At 39.7% G+C, this 22,447-nt stretch overlaps 2 protein-coding genes across 2 annotated transcripts; both read left to right on the forward strand.

The window, feature by feature from the left end:
• Nucleotides 1-5: 5 nt before the first annotated feature.
• LOC129760845 (uncharacterized) lies at nucleotides 6-9,667 on the forward strand (the record flags this gene model as incomplete). Its single annotated transcript, XM_055758519.1, has 1 exon — nucleotides 6-9,667. A coding segment is annotated over one exon (7,104 nt), but the record flags the coding sequence as incomplete, so codon positions are not given.
• Nucleotides 9,668-12,165: 2,498 nt separating this feature from the next.
• On the forward strand, nucleotides 12,166-20,129 carry LOC129760846 (FERM, ARHGEF and pleckstrin domain-containing protein 2-like). The gene is made up of 7 exons (XM_055758520.1): nucleotides 12,166-12,198; nucleotides 16,619-17,131; nucleotides 17,198-17,392; nucleotides 17,463-18,162; nucleotides 18,225-18,382; nucleotides 19,078-19,337; nucleotides 19,403-20,129. Exons 1-7 carry the CDS (start codon nucleotides 12,166-12,168, stop codon nucleotides 19,539-19,541), a joined length of 1,998 nt encoding a protein of 665 aa, XP_055614495.1. The 3' UTR covers nucleotides 19,542-20,129.
• The last annotated feature ends 2,318 nt before the right edge of the window (nucleotides 20,130-22,447 follow it).

A 22,447-nucleotide genomic window follows, 5' to 3' on the forward strand; every position in this document is an offset into this window, starting at 1 on the left:
AAGACTTATCGGCCAGCACCGGTAAGGGAGACTCAAAAATGTCTCCCTCTCGAACAAAACTTATTGAAGAGATGATCGATTCATCGATAGTGATGCGATCAAAGGGGCATGCACCGATACTATTTGCTCACGCTAGGCTTAACCTCAGTGAAGGTTCAGCGTTCGCAGCTTTGCAAAGGCAGAAAGCTACGCAAGATTCACCAACATCCGGTCGTCGAGCTAAAAGTCTTGACACTCCTGTCATTTCGCTACACAAACTTCCACCAATGAATGCTTTCTCATCGAAAGACGATACTGTCGGGTACGACGAAGAAGCCGAAGTGCTGGAAGTGAAACCATTGCAGAAAAAAGAGCAAACCATCGAGGAGGAACAAGACGAATCGGTTCACTCGTGTGCAGAAGCAATCGTCGTTACCGATTCAAAGTCATCGCGACAAACGTCGACCGTAGATGAGGAAGCCAAAATGGTGATGATCGAAGAAGACGAACTAGAACTGCTGGATCGACTGAAGTACATTGAAAAAATTGAACTACAAGGCGTGAAAATAAAAGAAAAACGCAAAACTAAAACCAAGTTGAAGAGTGGAAATCAGTTGATTCTTGAAATCCCCAAATACAAGTTTGAGCCTTTCAGTTCCGGTAACAGTTCAATCAAAACGTCACCAGCAATAAGTCGAGCTAGTAGCGTGGAGAGTACCGGAAAGCGACAGAAAACAGACAGTGGAACACAGACACCGACGGGTGGAGCAACGGCTATCAAACAGAAGTGCAAATCGACTAGCCCTAAGGGAACGGAGAAAATTCCACAGCCCAAACGGAGGGCATCGGATGAAGTGAAAAAAACTTCACCGAATGATATACTTCGGACCAAGAGTCAGGAAGCGCTCGGTAAAAAGGGAAGCGCCAAAGAAAAGTCAAAATCACTGGAGAAAATGGAACTTCGAAGACAAGGGAGCAAAGAGAAAAAGTCCTTTGAAGAGAGTGAACTGGAAAGAGCTCGCCGTAAGGAACGACAACAGAAGCTGTACGAGTCAGCGATGAAGCAGACGATTAATCTGTTGAGTCCGGTGAAGGATCAGCTTCCACAATTCCCCGCTCCGGAAGATAAGATTTCGGTGAAAACCGAAGGAGATAAAATAATAATCGATGCTGAAGTTAAATCCAAAGCCGAAGATTTGGTGTTCATAGCAAAAGCACCGGGAAAACTGGACAGCAGCTTAGCCAAGATAAGTCGAAGTTTCGAGGACCAGAAAAGCGTGGAAAAGCTTGATAAGGCCAGTCGCAGCTTCGATGATCGCGCCAAGTCATTTGAGGATCATTCGGATCGATCGGAGTATGGTAATGCCGACGATAGCAGCAGCCTGGTGATCAAGTCTCCTACGAAGTTGTCGAAGAGCCAAGAATTGAAGCAAAAGATAGAAGGATCGGTCGTCCACAAAAAGATTGAAGGGAAATCGAAAAGCTTGGAGAAGAAAACCGAACCACAATATCTGGGCATTGAGTACAAAACACGGAGTTTGGATCAGAATTATATAGACAACTTTGGTGACGCAACTTCGCCTGATTCAGAGGGCAGCAGTAAGAAGCAAGAGGTGGTGAAGGTGGATGTCCATCCACGTAAAGTTGAATCTCCGGATCAAGAACGCCCTAGAGGAAGAAAATCTACCGACAGTGATAGCAAGTCGATCGAGGATCGTTCAAGATTCGACAAGGGTAAAAGCCTTGATAATAATTTGAGTAAAGATAAGACCCCTGCCATCGAAAGAAGGTCGCAGTCTCAGCCAGACGAGTTTACAGGTGAGATTGATATGCAGGATATAATTTCTGAGAGAAGAACGTTGGATTTGTTGAAACGACGATCCGAAGAAAGAACTTTTGATTCCACGAGCACTCTGACAGACAACGAAGAGAGGAAACCGTCGAAAGCTGGAAGCGAAGAATCGTTAACCGAAGTCAGTGAAATGAAACCAGACGAGAAGGAACCGTACGTTCCATGTCGAGTACCGACTATTGAGTACGAGGAACCCTCTTTGGAAGAAGAGTTGGACGAGGTGCCCGGTAAAGAAAAACGAGAAGTTATGACTAAACTTGCATTGGAAAGAAGTCGAAGTGATGAAACGACTTCTTGGGTGACCATCGCGAGTGAAGAGTTTACTGGGACTGATGGTCTCGAACAGCAAGAACTAGAAGAGTACGATAGCGCCCGGAAAGTGGAAACACAAGCCACTTTCGACGATATCAAAGACATCACAATGCCCGAATCCGAAGTATCAACCTCAGATATCACTATTATCCAAACGAAGAAAACGGTCACTCCTTCGGTGGACGTTAAGCCTTTTGATCGGCCCCTTCCTCAAATTCCCGAGAAAAAACGAATTGCTAAATCACCAACAAAAGAGGACGTGAATCTTGATACTGAAAACAAACATGCGTCTCAGCGTCGAGGCGACTTCTTACGACTTTCAATCGAACGGTCTCGTAGCTCCGATACCGGATCGAGTCGCGAAAACGAAATGAGCCCAGTGCGACAAGATTCTAGTACCCCTCGTGGCAAAGGATCCCTGGATGAAGAATCAAGTGTAAGTTGTTCAATCGCTCGACCTTTAGGAATATCACAGGATATGGATTCAATGGAACACATCAAATGTCACGAGCTTCGTGAAGCAATGCTAAGAATGGAAGGAGCCGAAGATACGAAGAGTCCAGGTAAGAAAGTATCACCAACACTTGAGAAACAATACCCGGTAGATCTGGGATCAGGATCTGAATTGGATGTCGATACGGTAGAGGATCGCATCTCCAGAATTCTTCAGCGCGACGAGAGTGAATCCAGTTCCGATAATGGAGTGATGCAGAAGCCAAAGGTTATCAAACCTGTTCGTACAACGTTAATACACAAGAAAGTTTGTAGGACTGCTCAGCCAAATGAAAAACAGCAAGCACAGACAACAGCCGAGTTGAAAACCGGAACGTTGAAGCTGCTGAGTGCTGACGGCGATAGAAGTTCTTTGGAATCAAAATCAAGTTTGGAGTCGAAAGGATCTCTCGGTTCCTTCGAGACCGAGAGCAGCTCGGGATCCTTGGGAGCAGCACAGCGCAAAGGTGATGTTGTGCAAAAGGAGTCTCTCTCAACATGGAAACCTTTTCCAATTGAAAGCTCTGGCAGTTCTAGTGTTGAAGAGAACTGGATACCTCCGGATCAAGAGAGCTATGAGAGCTTTGATATAGCAACGGAGACTATTGAACTGCAGCGAGTAACTGCTCCGGACCAGAAAGAATCATCGCCAGATGAGCAGAAGGAGAGTGATTCAGATTTCCAAGATGAGTTGAACGACTTCCCAACTACCTTTGGCTATCCGGAAATGACTTCAACTCTTGGCATCGGAATGAATCCTGTAGATGTGCTGGGATATGGAACGTCCTTCGGAATTGGGCGCACACTCTCCCGCATATCTGAGCGCAGTACCAATTCAGAAAAATCTAGTGCGGAGGAAAACGAAGCCGAAAAGTCGAGCCTAGAAGATTTGAGCGTTCATGACGAATCAGCTATATCCAGTGAACAGCATGCCAGTTTGAGTTCTGATTTGCATTCCAATTCTAATCAAGCTTACATTTCGGATGCTGATCGAAGAACATCCGCTGAAATGCCTGATATCCCATGTGATTCTGCAGCAGCAGAACGATTATCGGAACTATATCAGAATAACGTTGTAAAGAATGGACGATTCAAAGTGGCACATCCGACAAGTATTGAATCAAAACTGGAAGAGAAACCTAATCTCCAGTGCTTGTCCGCTGGTGGAAGCCAAGATTCAGAAGATTGGCCGCTGCCAGAAATTCCGTACGATAACACTCCGGTTGAGAAGTACGATTCAAACTTAACACCATCTCAACTAGAAAAATCATACTCGAATCGACATCAATGGGCTGGATCTTCAACCATCGGACAATCTCAAGAATCGGAAACATGGCCGACTCCACCATCCAGCATGTTGGAAACACCGATTGTGGAAAATGTGCAGACTTTCCGCGTTTGCGAACCTCAACATCCAACTCAGGTGATGGTGGAATCATACACAGAACCAACCGGGGATGATGATTCCGACCCAGACTACGCCGAGGTTCCAGATGAAGCGCCCGAGCCTCCTAAACGTGACTACGGCGTAACACCAAGTTCCAGTAAGAATGGCGTAACTTCGTCACCAGGCATTTCTATGGTTGTGCCATACGAGAATACAGCATATTTGATGTCAGCTTCTAACGAACCAGTCACCTATGAAGCGTATCAGGATGCCACTTGTCTCAGTAAAGCACTGGGCCCAACAAGCTGCTTGAGAGGTACCTTTGAGGCTTGCTCTAGTCAAAAAACCTTCACTGGGCCAGGTATTCTGAAGGATACCAATCCGGATCGTGTCATTATATCTCAACCAACGAAATCACCTCAAAACCTCAGTCCGATCACCGACGATGATTTCTTCCTAAATGACGAGGTTTTCGGACCAGGAACGGTCAAAATCGAAATATCTCCGGACGATAGCAAGCCACTGTCAGATATCTCTTTGCAGCAAAAGTTTTCACGTAGTTCGAATAATTCGGATACTTCGATCGACGATATGCTTTCAACGTCCTGCGCAACCTACATGGAAGACACGGTCCGACGAAATCTCGAACCTCGAAGACTTAGCAATGAATCGTGCAAGAAATGTAGCCATTCTAGTCACTCCGAGGAAGAAACGAGCTCCTTCGGAACTGACTTGGATGGTACGGTCAAAATGGGTTTGCAACAAAAACGGTGTACCCACAGCTCTCACTCGGAGGATACTTCGATTGGTCTTAGCATCTCAGAGTGGTCTACCGGTACCAATACGGTGCGACAGTATGCGAATCTTTCCGGCTCCGATAGTCTCTCGGCAGTGTCGAATCATTCGGGTAACGCAAAAAGCGAAAAGTCCAATCACACCAAAAGCAGCGTTAGCTCTATCCACAAATCTACGGAAAGCTTGGACGAGAAGAGTATGAGTTTGTCGAGTAATAATAACAAGCGGTTTTCGTTGGAAAATATATCGGATGGGCCCAAGTATGAACAGTTCAGTAATTCGGACACCGATAAATTTTCCTCCGGTACAAAGAGTGATGACACTACGTTAACTTTAACTGAAATGGCTCAAACAATAACGGAATGGTCTACTAGTAGTAGCAATACTTTAATAGCTCAAGCAGAAGCTTTGAAACACATCGAATCTAAGGGTGATAGACCTCTGACAAGGACCACGTTTGAATATGTCCCCTTGAAACAACCGAAAATGGTGAAGAAAAGCCCGATGGATGACAAACGAATCATTCCTTCGGTCCACATGAAACCCAAAGTATTACCACCAGTGGCTCCTCCCCCAGAACTGATTCCTTTCGAGGTGGAAGTGAAACCACCACCTCCTGACCTTATTCCCAAGTATATGCAACCACCAACAAGAATCCCACCAAAAATAGTTGATATGATTGAGAAATCCCCTAAGCGAACAATACAGCAAACTCCAATACAGCAGCAACCTTTGCCGCAGCCATCTCGACCGCGTGAACCGGAACCAGAACCTTCTACCAGCTCAAACAAACGCCGAACGCTGGAAATGATGTCACAACGCTATGCAAGCCAGGACTGCTCAGAGGCCGAACCATTTTCAGAGAAGTTGTACAATCAACAGGAGAAACTGACAGAAAGGTATCAAAGCCAGGAGCTACCAACGAGTGCTCCTCCGTCGAAACCTCCTAGAGGTGATTCGTTACCCTCTTCAGCTACGGTCCCGTTGGTGGATAAACCATTAGTCAAACATCACAGCTACGATGATAAGACACTGTCAAAGTCACAGATCAGAGAGTACCAATCGTCAAAGATGCGAGCAAGCCAATCGTTCCACGAGCATCTGGTTTCATCTGATTTGAACAAAATAGTTGAAGAAAATCTGGGAAGTTCTTCGACAACTACCCACAGCAGTGAGGCAACCGGTAGCACTGACAATTCGTCGCCAATGTTCCCTCGGCCGGAGAAGTTGGTTCGCTGTTCACCGTACTATTCGAGCAGCTTGAGCTCAGAATCGCCTCCAATACAGCCATCGCAGCAACCGCCAGTGGCGAAACCACCCCGCAAAACTTCGCTTCCACGAAGTGTCGTTCCCAAGAGTCCACCGAGTGGTAATGATACGGACAGTTCGTTGGATTTGAGACAGCACGATCCGAAGTTGAGGTCTCGTGGGTACCGGAAAAAGCGAACGGTTCCGTTGAAGAAGAGTCGATTCGATAATAGGCCTCTAGAGCATCAAGAAAGCTCTGAGTGTTCGGAAGGGTATTTCCCGGAGATGGAGTCAGGAGGGTCGGATTACGTGGAACATCATCAACAGCAATATCACAGGTATCCTGACTTTGAGGAAGAGTTGGAGCAGCTGCCGGAGGATTACGAAGACGAGACGTATCGGGCTGATGATGATCCAGGCAGCAAGAACGGAGGCGGCGTTTATCCGAGCGCATCATACTCGAACAAGTTTGAAGGTTTGGATATGACTGAGAACGTTGACGAAATGGGCTTCCCTCGGTACGATCGGTTGGGTCACATTACCAATCCTAGTATGTACAAATCGGACACTCCTTCACCTCCGATGAAGCCGATACGGCAGAAGAAGCGTCAGAGCAAGCGAGATGAAGGAGATGCCGAGTATCAGGGCGTACAGTACACACCAGAGAGTGGAAGTTGTTCCGAGACGAAGGCCGGACTGTCGGATGATGTTTGCTACTCCAGTGAGGATAGTTTCGCTGCGGCTTATCAGCGATCGTTGGGTGGTAGCTCTCGTTACCAGAAGAACGTCGAGATACCGTATCCGGACTTTTTGTCCGATTACGAAAACGAATCATCGTCAGCGTGTTCGTATGCTCGACGTATGGAACACGATCGGCACCGATACGTGGCCATGGAGCACAATGCCGGTGCTTACGGTGGTGGCGAGTCAGACAAGGGTGCCGAAGCGTCCGGATTTGATCTGAAAACTCTACCGCCACCCATTTTCATCGAAGGCGAAGGGTTTAACGATGATGAAGATGAAATTGAAGACAACGCTATCTAAGCGGAACTAAGTAGGCGATAGTCACAAGACTGACGACAATGTATGTGCTAAACGAAACCAAATCGAAATCATAGTGATACGCATATTTCAATCGAACACAAAACGATGAATTAAGAGAGAGTATGGAGGGCTTCGAAGCGCTCCGATGTTGAAATCCGCTGGAGAGATTTTATACTAAACGTCATTGGCTGTCAACGAGGAACCACCACGCGCTTGTGTCGATGGAAGCAGCTGTGGTTAAAGGATAAATTTTAAAAACAACATAACGGTCTATATACGTCGAAAGAAGGTTGAAGATTATTTTATTAAGAAAATAAAAATATGAGATAGCAGTTATTCATGGATGATATTATACATACACACATTATAATAGCTGTTACTTCAGTCTAATCAAAGTTTAACAATATACACTACCAAAAACAAGTACAGTAGCAAGAAGTCAGGTGGAATCCTCTCTAGTGCGTAATTCTAAAGCAAACAAAAAAAAAAAAAACAAAACCCCTAGGGTAGTCAATGAGGTGCAGTGGTTTTAAGTTTATATTCATACTTTGCGTTTGATTGAGAACGAATACGGACAAACAGTATGAGCTATTTTGTTTAATTAGGAGACTTATAATTTTTTTGTAATCACGTAGGGCAACACGGTAAATGATTTTAATTTACGAATCGAAGCTTTATTTTGAAAATCACAATTTAGCTACAGTTCTAATATTATGTTGGTAAATTTGAAGAGAAATATTATTTGAAAAAAAAAAAACAGCAGTGATGCCAATTGATTTGTTTGCACTCAAAAGAAGCTCACGAAACCACCGCCGAATTATCGAAACTGCAATTGTTTGTTTGTTGGCTGGAAACGACGAAACTGCTCAATTTTGTTGTTGGTAATAATTTTGCGAAAAAGGTGTTATAATTGTGAGAAACATAAAAATTATAAACCAACCCGTACTGTCGACTAGCTGCGCGAATAGGAAACACAATGAACAGAAATCTATATAAGATGACCATTTTGCTAAATAATTGTTATATTATTCTCATTACATTATCATACGCACTATATTAAGCCAAAAGAATAAGAAGAAAAAAAAGTCAAGAAAATTATTAGCAGTAAAAATGTTACTTTATAGATAAAAAGGTACTAAAATGCATTTAAGAGGTGCGTAGAATAGTGTGAAATGATTCAAAACGGTCAAACAAAGAAAAAAAAAGAAATAGAACATGAGTAGAGAACCGGTATGAGAACTTTATGAAAATGCATACAAGATCAAGAAAGATTAAATCAATTGTCCCTTTATGTGATTGTTGTTGTTGAATGAAGCATGTTTTCCGCTTTAGAGCTTTGGTTGATTCGAGAATAGTTGAAAGGATCCAGTCTACAGTTGAATAGCTGGAACGTTTAGTTTAAAAGTAAATTACATTTAAACTCATATATTGAAAGTATAACTGTTTATATTACATAAACTGATTTATCTCAACTTATGTACAATCCCTATGAAGCAGGCATCGCCAAAGTGTCAAATTTAATTGTGCCAATAACTACATAAAAGTCTCATTTACCTGAATCTCATACAATCCGTTAGAGCCACATGGAAGTAGGTTTTGTAAATCCCTACCAAAATTTTTCAATCAACGTACCAGTCTGATCTTCCCTTTGCACTCTAATGTTATACTTCCTAAATTCTGAAGTTTATTTCAAATGTATTTAATCATTCAAAACGAATCAAACAAAATATTTATACTAATCGATAATGCAGAAAATTGTAACAATGTTTTATAAACCACTTTTATCTTTTGAGATAATTTAATCGAGTGATATCGACAAGTAATATAAAATAATAAATATTCATTACAAATTACTATTACCAAAAGAACAAAGCGAGAGAAACAGATATACTTTATGAGAAAAAATAGCAATGTTGTTTATTGAAGGCAAATGTTTACCGATATCTAATTACGAACAGATTCTAAGATGATGATGATTCTAAGTTTGTTGGCAGACGAGACACATAAATACTTGCATACGAAGAACGGCTGATGGACCGTGAAGAATACAGCAAACAGATTGAACAGCTGAAATAAGAATACCCTATGTCGAAACCGAAGATATCATCCATTTCATCTCTTTCTTAAACTTGTCCAATCCGAATACATCTACACTTAATAAATAGTCGTTCTGCTAGAGACACGAGTAATTAAAGAAAAATCTCCATTAGTCGTAACCAAAATCAAAAAGAAACTTTCAAAACAAGAAATCCCGAACCGAACCGAAACTTACTAACAAACAAGCAAACAAACAGGAACCACTCAACTCAAGTAGAATCGACAAATGAAGAAATAAAACAAAACAAAAAAAAAAAAACAGAAATAACTTTAGCATAAATCAAACAGAAAATGGTGAGAGAAGAAACAGAAAACAATGGAGAGCCACTCAGCGGCAGATGGAAAATAAATGGAAAGCAAACAGAGAACAGTATAACAAAACGAAAGTGTCAATGGAATGGTAAATATCAAATAAATAGCAAATTTAAGAACTTTGCAGTATTTCGAAATCTTTAAATCAACACCGGTGTTTTATTTATTTTTAAGTTGAAAGTGGGGTTCCAATTCAGATAAAGAACCCAACAATGAACGCGTTACATTTTTAAAAATCTCACTTCTAAGTATATGATTCAACCAACGATTCAATTTGCAGATGTACATAAACACGTAAATTTTCCTGCGATTGATTTTGTAGATGTGTTTTGGTGGTTAAATATACAACTCAAGCGTTATTTTTGCTCGTGGAAAACTAGTTACGAGATATCTTGTATTTCTCCGCAATGAGTTCAAATAATCAACATTTTTGAACAAGTTTTTGCAATTTCGGTCATTTTTGTCATTTTTTTCATTTTTGTCCACGAAATTATTGCGATATGAAATGTTATGCCAATTTTCTTATGATGTTTAGAATCAAACCACAATTTGAGGTTAGTTTTAAACATATATTTACTTCAAAAATCAAAAGAAAAGTTAATCGATCGATGAAATTGACCGCATTTTCGCTTGATGCCCTCCATCAAAGTCTTTACAGTATCATCCGGTACCAGTTTCTCAGTTTTTTCTCATTTCTCTAACATGTCCTTCTCGTCTTTGACTCTTCTTGCTCTTCCGAAGTTCGCGCTTCGTTATTGCCCAGTACTGCTCAATCGGACGCAGCTCCGGACAGTTTGGTGGGTTCATGTCCTTTGAAATAAAATGGACAGAATTGTCCTCATACCAGTCCAGGACACTTTTAGAATAGTGGCATGATGCCAAATCTGGCCAAAATAGTGGAGATTCGTCGTGCTGCTGCAAGAACGGTAAAAAGCGCTTCTCGAGGCACTCAGACTTGTAGATTTCGCCATTTTCTGCGCCCTTTGTCACGAAAGGCTCACTACTCAGTCCGCAAGAACAGATGGCCTGCCAAACGAGATATTTGGAGGCGAACTTCGACATTTTCTTCTTCTTGAATTTGTCTTCCGCATCGAACTTGCTCTTGTCGGTAAAAACCTCCAATCCCGGCTTTAATATACGTTTCGTTGTCCATCACACAGCAGCCAGATTTTGTCAGCATCTTCTCGTAGAGCTTTCGTGCCCGAATTTCAGCCGTCGATTGTTGCCGCTCATCGCGGTTTGGGATGTTCTGTACCTTGTATGTATGTAGTCCAGCTCTCTTCTTTGAATTCTAAACATAGCTCTGCGAAATGCCGATTTGTTTAGCCAAATAACGGCTTGAGACGTTGGGATTTGCTTTAATCATCTGCTTCACCTTTCTCCAGTCCTGGTTTTCTTCCAGCTCCTTTGCCGTGGTCCAACGTCAACCGCTCCTAGAACCGCTTCAACACTGTGGAGATGGTTGAATGTTCAACAATTTTTCCAAGTGCCGGTACGACAGGTCAGGAAATTCAAGGGGTTTGGAAAGAATTTGTTCTCTTGAATTGCGCTGGATCACCTCCATTTTCGTTGAATCGAAAGGGTTTGACAGCATGTAAACAATACACATCAATGAGAAAGTGTGCAAAATTTGGTTGATTTTCACCCAATGGTAAAAAGTTATGCCCCTGTTGAATGTTTCGCAATAATTTTGTGTTCGCCCTTTAACCGTGAATGAGCGATCTGTCGCTCCACATCTAAAGCATTTGGACTGCAATCCATCGTAGTACACTCTTGTCTGGAGATGATTGATATGGAGACTTGCGAATCTCCATATGTACACCTCGCACACTCGATCAAATTTCGGAAACCGGTATCATGACTAGATTTCTCTCGGATCAACTAATAATTCGTTCCAAACTTCCTGAATTCCTTGTAAATATCGCAATTCTGTATTTTAAAATAAAAACAAAAAATTCGGACGTACCGGTACAACTGGGCTGCTTCCGTTATTGTAACCTGGGTCCTAGCGCCGTCATCGTATTAAAAATACAATCTACGCGGCAACTCTTTAAGAACACTCTCCAGTTTTTCTTTACTCCAGAACTTAGCAAACACTGAGTATTTCTTGGCGTCTTGGTAAATTCATACCAAGTAAAATGTCACTTGTTATTTCGTTTTCCCGAAAAAACTTTACATTCTCAAAAGCTTTAGGCTTGCGATAGCTTCTCTTCCGGAATGCATTCTCATTATGTTCATTATGTTCTTGAAAAATTTCAAAACACGCGGAGCGTTAAATTTTTCACGTCAAGTCAGAAGCCCGGACTACTTTGATTTCGAATCGCCTTGAAACTCCTATTCTCTTCAGAGCTCTCTGGCGCCCTTAGAGCACCTGTATCCGTGGTCCAAACAGCCGGTTTAGACCCAAATTCCGACCCGAGCAACCGCACTGGTGATCTATTATACCAGTTTCAACCCGACTTTTTTTAGGGCTGGTATAAGGATTGATCCAAAACTGATAAGATTTGGATCCAATTTGACACAGTTCTAAACCGTTTGACAGTTAATGGAACACGAGTGCAGTTGCCAGTATTTTCATTGGATCGGATCTAATTTCTTTGGTTCAATTCTTGTATAAATTAGACCCAATAATAGACCACGAATACAGATGCCCTTAGAATCCTCTGGAGCTCTTGTGACTGTGAGTCCAAACCTCGCACTCCGGACGATGGAAATGATTGCTCTCCGGAGAGATCTAGCTGTTCGGGAACTGGGGTGCTCCGTAACTCTGGAAAGCTTCTGAATCTCCTCGTGAACTCCTTCCATTAGATCAACCGGCATTTCTAGTGGCGGGGCAAGTCAACCTAAGGTCCACAGGCTAGACCTTTGTCTAGCCTCGTGTCCACGCGTGAGTTTTAGATGAGCTCAAGCTCAAAATGCCAAACAACTTAGTTTTCTTCTCTCCTAATAAAGTCTGCTTCATTTAATGTTGGAACAAATTCTATTGCTCATTGTGGCGCTCCTAGTGGACGGATTTGGAAACTTTTTTCACTCACGTTGTCGGGAAATTCATTACCTTTCACCATGTATTTATGTCATAACACCAAACGATAGCATTTTGTAAACAACCGCCATGGAAGCCGAACGGAGAGATCAAATTGTGCACAGTTTTCTTGAAAATCCATTGTTGTCGACATCGAAGCTAGCTAAACAGCTTAAAATGCCCAGAAATACCGTATGGCGTGTTATCCAGCAGTACAAGGAAACATTGACGACGGCTCGGAAGCCGCATTCGAAGCGTCGGAGTGGAACTGTCGACCGGAAACTGCGTGGGAAAGTCATCAAGGCCGTCAAGAGGAATCCCAATCTTTCAGACCGCGATTTGGCCAATAAGTTCCAGGCCACTCACAGTACGGTGCGACGAATTCGTCTCCGGGAAGGAATAAGGTCATTCCGAGCCAGCAAACAGCCAAATCGGACGCTGAAGCAGAACAATGTGGCCAGAATCCGTGCTCGAAAGCTGTACGACCAAGTGCTGACCAAGTTCGACGGATGTAAAGTCTGCTTCATTTAATATTGGAACACAAACAATTGCGTGTAGTTCAGTCATTTATTAACGAATTCATAATTTGTTTTTCATACAAATGTAGCATTTTCTTTACTCTTTCATAAAAAAAAAATTAAAAAAATTATTCATTGCTGTTTCGAAGAAATTCTCGTACTCGTACTCGTAAGAAAACTGTGCACAATTTGATCTCTCCGTTCGGCTTCCATGGCGGTTGTTTACAAAATGCTATCGTTTGGTGTTATGACATAAATACATGGTGAAAGGTAATGAATTTCCCGACACGTGGGTGAAAAAAGTTTCCAAATCCGTCCACTAGGAGCGCCACAATGAGCAAACGAATTTGTTCCAATATTAACACTAGAAGGACCGGCAAATTGAATATACCTATTCGGACCGCGACCAGTCAAAATGACTGGTAAAGGGGGAAATTTTTTATATCATAACATTTTAAATTCTTTTTTCTTTTGAAATTGTTTTGTTATTTATTCGATATCATTTTTGTTATAAAATGGAAATATTTTTTCACCATGGGTGCACGGAATCACCTCATTTTGGCATAGTTGACGAATGCGTGTATGTCATAAAATGAATATTTCAATAATTATCAAAAAATCAAAACACATTATCAATCAAATTATAAAATCATGTTAGATGACTATAGACATTGACCATGGGTGCACGGTTTCACTTCAATTCTGTTTTAGTAGATATTTTCTAGCATCCATCGCTCTGAAATTTTTCAACACGTTGCTTATAAATTATACCTGATTTTGTAGGTTTTGAAGCATATTTTTTTTCTATAAGTAGAGCAATTACCACGGGGGGCACGGATTCACCGCTATTCATCCAAAATCAATTTTTTTGTATGCTAAAGGTAAAGAATAAAGACTTTTATAGATTCAAATAAAAATTTGTGTTATATACTATGGGTGTACGGATTCACCGCGTTTTAATCAAATATTGGACTTTTTGCAAATTTTTAAAAAGCATTTTTACAAATCAAACCAAAGTCGAAACCATGTCTTTCATGTTGAGACATAATGATTTAAATAACGATTTTTATTTAAAGTTCCGTTTTTTCATTCCTGGAAAAGAAATATTTCAATTTTATCTTGAAATAATAAATTTATTTATTAATTATTTCAAAACAGGTTTTTGCAATCGTACATCTATCTGATAAGATCTGATCAACATCCAAGAAATTGGAAAACGGTTACCATGGACCGAGTGAGTGATGAATCAACATTGTCAAATGTACACGTTGATTTGTTTTTCCTTAAAAGTTTTTCGATTGACAAATATTGCATTTCAAATATCTATCATATCTAACTCAAAAATATGTTGTGTTTTGAAGCAATTTGGAAACTATTTCACTCTATATAATTTACAACGGAGAATTTGCAGCCATTCCGTGCACCCATGTTGAAATATCCGCATCCGATGAGATCAGATAGGCTGGCGCGAGACTGGTTTTGGTATGCCGGGCATACTGGGTTCGATTCCTTGTATCGGCAAGAAAATTCTTGGGTTCAAACCCCATGAGTTGCCGACAGGTTCCTTTTATAATAAGAATGTTTAATCAGTTGCCAGCTGGCCAGGTATATACACGGGTGCCGGAATACCTGGAAGTAAACTTGCATTGGAAATTTGTCGAGCCTAATAATCTAAGAATGCATACTTGGGTAGAAACTGCGGTGAATCCGTGCACCCATGGTGGATAACCAACATATAAGAATATATTGTGCACCCATGTTGAAATATCATTTTAATTATTCAGTTTCATAGCTGATGTCTTTGAATTTGAATAAATAAGTACTCAATTCATAATAATTTTACTCATTCTAGTTTAGTATAAAACATATTTATCACCTAAAACTACTCGATTACTCGAATGGACATGTATTAAATCTAACATAACTTTTACAAATTTTGATGAAATTTCGCCAAATTTTGACAGGAAGTTCGATTATAATTGAGCAACAAAACAGACCAAAAAAATTGGGAGTCAAGTGCTTGAAGCGCCACACAGCGGCCAATCCGAGAACTTTTTCTTCAAATCATCACGACTTCGCATCGAAAATCAATAATTTCATAACGAATGACACACTTCTGCCCACCATAAATCAACTAGGACTCATTGTCTTGAATGTAGCTTGCAAATGAAACCAAAAGCAAGCGAAAAAAAATTATCTTGTTTAAGTTACAGGGTTTTGAATTTTACCAGTCATTTTGACTGGTCACGGTCCGAGTGTCCATGGCGAAATTTTTCTCGCTTATTAAAAGTGCTAGTGAAATAAAAAATACACAGTTTTGTAGAGATTCAAAATTCATGAAAAGTCGTATTTTTTGCGAATTTTTAAAGCGAAGTATGCAAAAGATATTCAACAAACAAAGTGTCCAACCAGTCATTTTGACTGGTGCGGTCTTTCTAGTGTTAAATGAAGCAGACTTTAAAGACCCTAAGATTTCATGCAGCTATAGCTAAACCATTTAGACAACTCGAAATTGCGATATTCCAACTTCGGGAAAATTTCTTGGTGCAAAAAAGTTATATATTTGAAGTTGAAAATAACTTTTTAATTTAACCCTGTGAGGGATATTGGCTGAAACATTCAGTCATCGAAAGTCCCAAGTGGGATTCGAACAAACATCTTGTGTCTTGTGCTTGTCTCTAGGGCCCAAGTATTTCATGCTTAGAAAGGAGACTGACGACCATCATTATTTTCACCTGTTCTATTTCCTAAAGTTTCAAATTACGATGATAGATTTATTTCAACACGTGGAAATTACTCTTACTTTTTTATTCGAATTCGGAGGATTTTCCCGGCAACTTTAATTTAAAATTTTGATTAATTTTGGGTAGGAAGTCATGTTCAATTAAAAAAAAGGAAAGGAAAGAGGAAAAAAATGTGGGTAGAATTTTCCTTTCAATTATTCTTCCTGTAATTCCGGGTCGTTCTGGAACGATCGAATATTTCCATATAACAAAAAGTTCACCTATAATTTCGGGTTGATTTTCCTGAAATTTAACAACGAGTTTAAAGTATCGGAGTAAAAAGTTGTCTAAAAGACGAAGTCTGCGAGAATTTTCGTTTCTATGGCAGCTCTCAAAAAGTAAGTTCACAATTTAAATGCATGTTTAATGTTATCACCCTCGCTAAGTTTGTTTAATTCTTTATATATTTTTTCTGATACTTATATATTTTTGACCTTAATGGTTTAAAAATTCATTAAATTTGTATATTCAACCGGTTTCCTTTTTTTTTTTTCAAAAGTATTCTGGATATAGTATTAAGAATGCGATTAGAACTCAGTTTTTGGTTTTCAATATCATTCTCGAGATGCCGAATTTAGGATTCAAATCTCAATCATCTGACTTCGGGGTTTATCCTGAATTCTATATTTTGTATATTAAATTTTGTAATCAGGATCCCCAACATGTTTCCAGTTTTATTCCATCTATTTTTCAGATTTTTTCTATTTGTTACTTTTTTTCTTAAAATGTCGTGCATGATTGTTAGATGAAACTATTGTTTTTGCCCCGCACTCATAGACTTTCTTTCCACACCACCCAACAGACGACTATCACGGAATCAACGGCAACGTATCGCTGGACCGGCGAAGCGAGTTCGTCCAATCGCCAAACCGCTACGAACTGGCTTTGGGTCCATCAGCGGCAACTGGCCCCGGATCGGATCGATCAAACAGCAACAGTTTATCCCGAGGTAGCGAGGTCGGTGGAACGTACGATTTGGCCGGTGCCGAGGCTCGGGCCCGAAATGGGCTGAATCAAGTGAACAGCAATGGCAATAATGGCAATGGATTACACACGGTGGATGAAAATGTGATCAACAACAATCATGGCGCTCCTCCCTCGTATCCGACATATCAGAATCAACCGGGTCCTCTTTCAAATAATGGGATGAATGGAGGCTCTGGAACTCTCCGATCGATCGATGAGGAAATCAAGAAGAAAAAGTGGCCAACCGATAGGGCGTACTTCTTGGCAAAGGAATTGCTGATGACCGAACGAACCTACAAGAAGGATCTAGATGTGCTCAATACGGTAAGTTGCGCGTGAAACGATTCTTCGCATTGATTTTTATAAATGGTTTTTTTTTCAAACTTCCAGTGGTTCCGAGAAGAGTTGGCCCCAGAGGATGTGGAGAACCTTCAACCGCTGTTTCAATATTTAGATTCGATGCTTGAACATCACAGTGTATTCTTACGCGATCTGGAACATCGAATACTGTTGTGGGAAGGTCGCGGTGGGCACGAAACCCATCGTATCGGGGATGTGATGCTGAAGAACATGGTCGTTCTTCCGGTACGTATCAAATTTTCGAATCGAATCAATTTCGCCTTGGTATTTTATTAAATTTAGTTCAACCAAACAGATATACGATGAGTACGTTGAAAGTCACCGAGAGATTCTCCAGCGATTGAATGATCTCTACGAGAACGACGAACACTTCCAGCAAACTTATCGGGACTTCGAACAGCAAAAGGTGTGCTACCTCCCCATCTGTTATTTCGTCCTGAAGCCGATGCATCGTTTGTTGCACTACCAGCTGCTGCTAGAACTGCTGCTAGAACATTACGGCGAGGATCATTTCGATCGAACCGATTGCCACGGCACGCTGATGATGCTATCCCGTACTACGGAAGTGGTTCGCCGCGAGCTGGCCTCGTCCGAAAACTATACCCTTCTGTGCGAGATCCAGCGGGATCTCGTCGGGTTCGATACCCTGGTGCTGGCCGATCGGAAGCTCATCCGGCAGGGCTGTCTTCTGAAACATTCCAAACGGGGACTACAGCAACGAATGTTCTTCCTCTTTTCGGACATATTGCTGTACGCGTTCAAATCGCCCATCACTCAAACCTTCAAGGTTCTTGGGCACGTTCCGGTGCGGGCGCTCCTCACTGAAAATGCCGAACATAACGCGTTTGTGATATTTGGGGGTCAGCGAGCCCTCACAGTCAGTGCCGGCACCACGGCTGAGAAGACCCTGTGGCTAGAGGAGCTGATGAAGGCTGCGGCCAACGTTAAACACAAGCCGCAGACCGCGCTGCCGATGGTCTCTGTCAAGTATTGCAGTAAGTGACTTATGACTTGCATATCATATCAAGATAATATTAAATTATACTTTTTTTATCAGCATCTTCCGAGGAAAACTTGGAAACGTGTGGCCTCAACAACAGCTCGATCATCGCTCCGCCACCGAAGCCGCCGAGTTCGCGGAACAACACAGCCCTGCACGTGTGCTGGCATCGGGGCGTTACGATTTGTCTCGATGATCATTTGCGCGCGGGACGAGTGAGTATCGATATTTGTTTTAAGTAACTGAGTTTTCCTAATGGTGGCTCCAGAGAGTTCATTGTTTTCTTGGGAATTTTAAAACCGATCCAGGTAGTGAATGTTTGAGAATCAACGTGAAAAGATGACATAAATTGCCTTCAATGCTGAGAATATGGGAATATGGACATAAAAAAAATGGTAGAAGTGACTGAAATGACAAAAGTAAAAAAATAAATAAAAAATGACAAAAGAAAAAAAAGATAAAAACGGAAAAAAGAACAGTAATGAAAAATCAACAAAAATGGAAAGAACAAAATTACATTAATGATAGAAAATAATGAAGAATGAAAAAAAAGACAAGGTTAACAAAATGATAAAAATGTAAAAAAACGACAAAAATGAAAGAAATGAAATTTAAAATGATAAAAATAACAAAAGTTACAAAAACTAAAAAAATGAAAAAAAAATACAGATATGACAAAGTGGAAAAAAAAATACAAAAATAACATTTATTATAAATGATTACAAAATTCAGGAAAATTTAAATCTAAGTTTTTGTTCAACTACACATTAAACTAAAATTGAGTATTTCTGATGGTGGCTCCAGAGAGTAAATTGGTCGTCAGCCTTTCCATTTGATACTTTGCATCTTAAATTTCAAAATTTGTTACCAACATTTTACCTTTTTTTATCGTTTGTCCTTCCCCCTACAGAACCAAATATCCGGCTATCTGCTGCGCAAGTTCAAGAACAGCTCCGGCTGGCAAAAGCTATGGGTGGTGCTGACCTCGTTCTGTCTGTACTTCTACAAGAGCTACTCTGACGACGCTTCACTGGCCAGCTTACCGTTGCTTGGCTACTCGGTGGGCCCGCCCGGCATCCAAGATGCGGTTCAAAAGGAGTACGTCTTCAAGCTGTCCTTCAAAAATCATACCTATTTCTTCCGGGCAGAATCGGAACACACCTATCAACGGTAAAATTAAACAAAGTTGGATCCTAACTTAAAAATTTACACATTTCAACATCATTTTATTTCAGCTGGATGGACGTGCTCCGAAGTGCCACCCAAATGCAGGACCTAAAACTGTCCACCAACAACAGTCATCACAACAGCAATAACAACAACAACAATGGCAATGATAATAATGGCAACAATTCGCCATCCGATCAGCAATAAGCCCACACTGTTCTTCGTTCCCCAAATAGGCAAACAGTAGTAAAACTCAAGTCAATTCAATTATTCTTCTTTAAATACTAATAATTATTGGGTGTGTGCGTGCGCGAGTATTGGAACATCTAGTGCAGTTGTGTAGCGTGAGGAGTCTTAGGTAGAGAATCATTAAGAAAAAGAAAAAAACGCCTAGCTAAAAGATAGGGGAAATTTCTGGACATAGGGATACAATCAACTCTAAAGCCATTGGACTATTAAGCGGATTCTTCGCAGGTCGCCGAAGAGAAATTATGCAGAACAATCAATCTTCAAAAGCCAATTCGAAAGTGAAAACATTTTTCAAAAAAACAAACAAATTAAGTGAACCGAGTCGTTTATTTATATTATATACGTATAAATATTATAATTATTATCTACACACACATACTTTCTACAAAACTTCTCTATCGTGGGAGCAAAAAACAACGGCAATCATCTACAAATGTTGTAAGGTTTCAAATTTTATGCACTCATTGCAAAACAGAAAACTTTCTTATAGGTGAAAGACGCTATTGTCGTTCCAGAAATTAATAATAAAATACTTTTAAAAAGTAAGCCTTTTGTTTGTGATTTGATTAGTTCGATGACAGAAAATTGAGGCTCCTGTTCTAAGAAAATAATAAACATAAGATTGAAGATTTAAGAATCTGGAAATCGAAGTGTAAAAATGAATATTTTTATTGAATTGAAATCTTATTAAAAAGTTCGAAAGTTTGAGAATCACAATTCAGTACTTTCTTAGGGCTTCAGATTATATATTCAGAGTTCATGTTAAGAATTCTGATTCAAAATTTATATTCTTTGTATTTATTTACATGGTGTTCCGTCTCACGACATAACCTGATGAACAATATTCCTCCAATCAACTCGGTCTATGGCAACCTTTCTCCATCTTCTTGGACATCACATATACACCAGATCATGCTCCACTTGGTCTAACCACTTCGCTCGTTGCGTCCCTGCTCGTCTAGTTCCTACCGGATTGGCAACGACCACCTGTTTTGCAGGGCCAGTCGTCCTGCATTTTCACAACATGTCCTGCCTGCTCAGCTTATCCGTCCAGTCTTCGCCACCCTAAATTTAAATTCAAAACTCCTGATTCAATCTAAATTTAAGATTTAGAATTTACATTCAGCTTCAAAATTCATATCCCCAACTCAAATTTGAAATTTTGATCCAGAATTAAGAACTCGAATTTAAACTTTATATTCAGAGTATGAAATTCAGATTCAAAATTTAGCATTACGAATGATAAACCAGATCCAGGATTCAGATAAACAATTCAGTTTTGAATTATTAGATTCAGAATGAATAAGAATTCTGAAGACTGACAGAGATGAAAAAAAAAATGGAAAAATGATCATTTACAAAATACATCAAAATATATTATTATTAATTTATTTATTTAAAGGAGAATTTAACGTCTAAGGTGATTCTTACCAAATCAAAATATACTGAAAGGACAAAAAAAAAAAAACAATTGTAACAAAGATGATAAAATCAAGGTTCTCTACTTTAATTTAATTTAACTTAAAATGAATTTTTCTAATGGTGGCTCCAGAGAATAAATTCAAGATACAAAATTAAAACTTAGTAAGTACCTATGTATTTAAATTAGAGGTTTAGTTTCAAATTCTTATCCAAAGTTGAAATTTCGGAATATAGAATTCAGAATAAGATACAATATTTTTCACTTACAATTCAGATTGAAGTTCAGATTCTGGGTTGAGTCTGATTTAGAAAGTACAGTTAAGATTTCGGATTCACAATTCAGAATTCAGATGAAAAATTAGAATCAGAATGAGAGTTCAGATTCTACATATCGATTTGATAATTCGATTCAAAATTCAAATAATATATCAATATTAATATTGTATTTATTAGAACAAACTTTCATCCGACGGGTCCTACAACACCACAAAGAAGGCTGGCCAGGAAGTCGAAAACCCTGAGGTAGCTATCGAAACCACAGCTACAGGAAGCCACCACCGGACCCTAACGGAAACTGTTCTTGGAAGTGACCCCAGTTAATCCCCTTTCCTTTCCTATACATAGTTGAATTAACAGTTGAGTAGCCGCGACGATTACGGCCCCCCTCTTACTAACCCAAAGTTAGGAAAAATACTCCCGGCACATAAAAACTTTATAAGTAAAATGCCTAATAAAACCTTTTGTAAATATATAATATTAATATTGTGATTTCAGTTATCAGATTTTAGTTCAAACTCCAAATTCAAATTCAGAATTCATATTGAAATTTTGATTTCATTTCAGGATTTACTTTAAACATTAAGATGTAGCATTTTCAAATTCAAAATTCAGATGAGGAGTTATTTATTCAAATTTTGTATTCTGTGTTTTAAAACAAAAATTCAAACTTCAAACCGAGAATTCAGATTCGGAACCCAGAATTCAGATCGAAAATAAACAATTCAGCCTCAGAGTTGCGAATTAGAATAATAAAGAATAAGATTTAACATTTAGAGGCGTATGAACGCAAAGTTTGAAAAATTTGCCTTTCGTTCCAAAACATAGTTCAAATAATAAGAGGTGTTCGATACAGTAAATTTTTCTTACAAAAAAGTTGAATTCCATAATTATAGAGTGATATTAATATCGTGAGATTTTCATTCCATTTTTTTTGTCAATTGTAACAACTGTGAATAGGAAGTTTATTTCATTCCTTTTATATAATTTTATTGAATTTATTTTAAATATTTACTACAGAAGTTTTTGCTTGAGCATTTTTCTCCGTGTAGTTCATTGCGCATTTTGGATTATTTTTCGGTGATTTTGTGTAACTTTTTCTGATCGTGTATTCTTCAAAAGTTTCCATTCCGACCACAAGAGGTCAGCACCTGTCAATTTGTTTA

This window comes from Uranotaenia lowii, unplaced genomic scaffold, assembly GCF_029784155.1.
Source record: "Uranotaenia lowii strain MFRU-FL unplaced genomic scaffold, ASM2978415v1 HiC_scaffold_789, whole genome shotgun sequence".
Classification (NCBI taxonomy): Eukaryota; Metazoa; Arthropoda; class Insecta; order Diptera; family Culicidae; genus Uranotaenia; species Uranotaenia lowii.